This window comes from Triticum aestivum, chromosome 5A, assembly GCF_018294505.1.
Source record: "Triticum aestivum cultivar Chinese Spring chromosome 5A, IWGSC CS RefSeq v2.1, whole genome shotgun sequence".
Lineage (NCBI taxonomy): Eukaryota > Viridiplantae > Streptophyta > Magnoliopsida > Poales > Poaceae > Triticum > Triticum aestivum.
In genome coordinates, this window is record NC_057806.1 from 577,686,397 (window position 1) to 577,690,553 (window position 4,157).

A 4,157-nucleotide genomic window follows, 5' to 3' on the forward strand; every position below is an offset into this window, starting at 1 on the left:
CACTCCAGCAGCCAAGCCATCGCACCATCCCAGAAGGTTCAAGGGGTATAGTACTACACTTCGTTTTCTCTTGTATCTCAAATTCTTAGTAAACTTAGGAGATGCAAGAAAATCCTTCTTGAAGAATATGATAAACTAGATATAAAATCTGAGACCATGGTTCTGTCTGATGCTAAGTTTTCTAGGCTCAAATTTACCCATAGTGAGCTTCAGAAAATCTGGCTTCAGGAAGAAATTAAGGCAAAACAGAGATCTAGAGATAGGGACATCAAAGATGACTAATTAGGCTCAATAATAATTCTAATAAAGATGGCTAATTTGGTCTTGGGATGTGGATGAAGACCTCACTCTTCCCGGTAAAAAATAAGGGGGGAAAAGCCATAAAGACCATCCCACAAGGCACAAAGGGTGGCTTCGATTTCTGTTGTGTTTCTATAAGGCTGGCCACAGTGGAAATAACATCACTAGTAACATCATACTTTTCAAGATAATTTTGTTTATGTGGCACATATTTAATGATGAGAGAGGTGATGGTGGTAACTTAGCTAGTTACTGGGACATGACACATACCAAGACAATATGAGTCTATAGGCTAATAAATGAACTATAACATGACAACACATATATGTTACTATCCACTATGGAGATAGTAACATAGCCTAGTAAAATGTGATGTTACTAGTCTAAGTTACTTCGCATTGTGACTAGTCTAAAAGATGCTTGCAGTCAGTTTATGTAATTTTCTCTTGAGAAGTGGGATAAAGAGCTTACTCTTTCCTTTGGCGAAAAAAAGAACGAAAAGAAGATTGAAGACTTCACTCGATTTATTGATGGATGCCGGTGGCGTGGACGCTTGGATCCAGCGCTCATGTGCACCACATGCGCGCTGTCCGCCCACGGATCGACCGGCGCATGTGTTGACAGCAAAATGCAGGCCGGTTTGCATGGGCTGTGTGTGTTACTCGCTTGACCAGTCTTGTGTCTCTCTCTCCCTCTCTCGTTTGACTGAGCTTGCTATCTAGATTTGACATTTTGGATCGATTAATCGGCCGTGAATGAGCCCGTGCTCCAATTTTAATCTCATCAGCGGCACATGGTTCCGTTTCAAGTCAACGTCTCTGGGAACATGGGCTAAAGATTCGAATGGAACTAGTAGTCCTTCCTTTTGTAGTGTCATTAGGTCTAAGATCCAAAGAGAGCCTCCGCAGATCGCAAGATTCTACTAAAAGGCAGGAATGTGATATTAGGCTTTCTTCAATCTCATAGGATTGAAAACCATACATGAATTGGCACACCATGGTGTTTTTTTTCTTCCACATAGCATATGAAATCTCCAATGGGAATTTAGATTTGGTATCGGATGGGAAGTGACTCATAAGTAGCATCTGTCGGGTTTCTAATCCTACATATCAGTTTGTAGGTAACATCCAAAAGGCTTTCTCATCATATCATGTCTATCAATTTCTGTAAGCAGATTGAAATCGTGCATAATATCTTTGAAATTTGTTTAATTCAAAGATGCCCTAAAATGTTGCGGTGATACAAAAGGAACCACATTTGTTTGTGCTTGCAGTCTTAGCTAAACAAGTGGAAGATCCATCCAATTTTGGTTGCGCGGTATACTCAGAAATCACATCCGGACGTCGTTAAAATGCTCGATCGTCATAGATATCACTATCCACCGCACATAAACAAGCGGTGCTCACAAACAACATAATAGTGTTGATGATAAAGTGACTTGACAACTTGAATACAAAAGCACAGCCAAGCCAAGGGGAAACCGGAAGGAAAGCACCCCAGCAAAAACATGCATGATGATAAGTAATCAACAATCAATATAACTGTTTCGTTTGTACAAACACATGGAGAGTTTAACCCAAATCTCCACATCTCCTTTGTGCTTCTAAGAAGGCCTACTTCAAGGACCCAAACAAAGGGCACACATCCATGTGTGCTCTCTGATGCACCAAGCTCGTCCCTTTTGGCTTGGTGATCGAACCCAGATCGAAGAACAAAAAGTATAAACCGTAAAAAAAAAAAAGAGAGCCCATGATATCATCTTGCTTCTCAAGTCTTCATTATTTGGATCCCAGGCCTGTGGCTTCGGATCTCTTGATGATCCTCAACTTCTTGCATGTGCCGCTGAACATACTGCAAAACGTAGGAATAAAGATCATAAGTCACTGCTTCACAAAATGATCTTCAGTTCACAGTCACCTAATATATGTCGAAGATGAAGAAGTGATGAAATGAATCAAGACTTACTCGAAGGGCACGTCTCCGACAAGCATGAGGTCGCCGTCCTTGTCCTCGTAGGTGATGGCGTACTCGGCCGGGTTTGCGCCCCCGCCGCTGGAGGCGCCGCCGTCTGCCCCGGAGAAGCAGACGAACATGGCCTCCAGGGCCTCCCTGAGCTCCCGGTAGCCCTTGTACATCCTCATGTCGACCTTCCTGAGGTAGGGCGCTCCGTCCATGCTCACTTTGACGAAGGAGCCGTTGGTGCTCGTCGGCACCGCCGCGGACGGCGTGTTGTTGCTGCTGGCCTCGTCCGCTTTCTTCGCCTTGCTCTTGCTCGCCGCTTCCTGGAAGCAGCGCCTCACCGGCGGCCACCCGACAACTTGTGCCCTGCGAGAGTTGAGACAAGCATGCATGTAAGAACCCTGGCCTTGGAGTTGCAGGAAGAAGAATAAGGTAGCGAGCCGGGAGGCTGAAGGGGTTGGGCTGGTACTCACTTGGCCACGGGGGGTGCGGTCGCGGTGTCGTCGGACCTGTCGGCCTCATCGGAGGCGGTGGCCTCGAAGGCGTCCAGGGTGCGCTTCTTGCCCCTGGGAGTCGCCGGCGGCGACATCGCCGAGGTGATCTTGTGTGGCTTGTCGTCGGTGCCGGGGAGGCCCAGCCTGAGCTCGGTGGCCATGAGGAGGCTGTCGGTAGCTTCCATTTCCAGTGGACGTGGGAAGATGCCGGGCAGTGCTTGCGCTAGGGAAGAACTTTGCAAGTACGTTTGGATGCGATGTGAATGACGAGATCTGATAGCTCTGTCTCGCTGAGAGGAGAAGACGATGTGTGTTTGCTTGTGTTGGCTTGGCAATGGTAGGGTTGGCGCCCATGTTTTATAGGCGGGGACTCCCGCGAAGGAAGGGCGTCGCGAGTAAGTTGGCACACAGCCAGCGCATGGGCTGATAATGACATACGCGGGGCGGACGCACACGTAGGTGCAACGATCGAGCGCAGCACGCGGCGGGGGCTGGGTGTGGTGTGGTGTGGCTAGGCTGGGGTGTCGGGATGGCCGGGGCGCAGCGTGCCGGGTCGGCCGGCGACAGCGCGGGCCCGGGCGCACGACCGTCCGGGATCCCTCGGTCCACGGGCTACACGGCGCGGCAGGCCATGTGCCGATGTGCGTCGCCGCCGGCTGGCTGTGCCGATCGGCCTGGCTGTACACTAGCTTGATAGATGCTGATGGAGTATTGTATCTCCCAGTTGTTTAGCTACATACCTAAACAAAACAAAACAATCGGGAGCTGGACTGACTGATTGGTTGATTATCCTAGCTAGCTAATTCGGATGGGTGGATGCGTACGCGGTTTTCCGGGTCTCGGGGCAGATATTGTATTCCGTGGGGCACATGGCATGTCTAACGGGTTGTCTGCCGTCCCCGTCCCCGTCCCGTCCATCACACCACGCAACGGGTTTCAGTTCGATCCGCTACGTGCGTAAGTGTGGCTAGGTGAGCACTGGACGTGTCAGGCCGGAAGCTTCTGAGCGGCGATCGGGAATCGGGACTTGAACGGCATGGGCGGCGGGGGCGGCGATCGTAACCCGGCACCCCTGTAACCTGGCCGGAGGATGGGCCGACGGACGAATCATGCACGTATGGTATGGAGCGATGATATGATGATATCATGGACTTTCATCCGGAATGGAGCGGAATAGTAGAATAGAAAACGGGTGGGGTGGGCTGGGGTGGGCTGCGAGTTGAATGATTATACTCCTAGCTAGCAAGGCGCCATGATCGGGGATACTACTGGGGAGCATCCCTCGCGCATTCGCCGCTGCTTCCTTTCGGCCATATCCATCATGTTATGTTACGTACGTTATTGGATGGAGAGCGATGCGTCCCGGGATATATGGGCGCCCTGTCCCTCCCTCCCGCCCTTTGC

General features: G+C 50.1%; 1 protein-coding gene across 1 annotated transcript; it reads right to left on the reverse strand.

The window, feature by feature from the left end:
* Window positions 1-1,815: 1,815 nt before the first annotated feature.
* LOC123107785 (auxin-responsive protein IAA12) lies at window positions 1,816-3,100 on the reverse strand. The gene is made up of 3 exons (XM_044529704.1): window positions 2,733-3,100; window positions 2,266-2,625; window positions 1,816-2,151 (listed from the first exon to the last, which is right to left on the reverse strand). Exons 1-3 carry the CDS (start codon window positions 2,936-2,938, stop codon window positions 2,079-2,081), a joined length of 639 nt encoding a protein of 212 aa, XP_044385639.1. The 5' UTR covers window positions 2,939-3,100; the 3' UTR covers window positions 1,816-2,078.
* Between the last annotated feature and the right edge of the window lie 1,057 nt (window positions 3,101-4,157).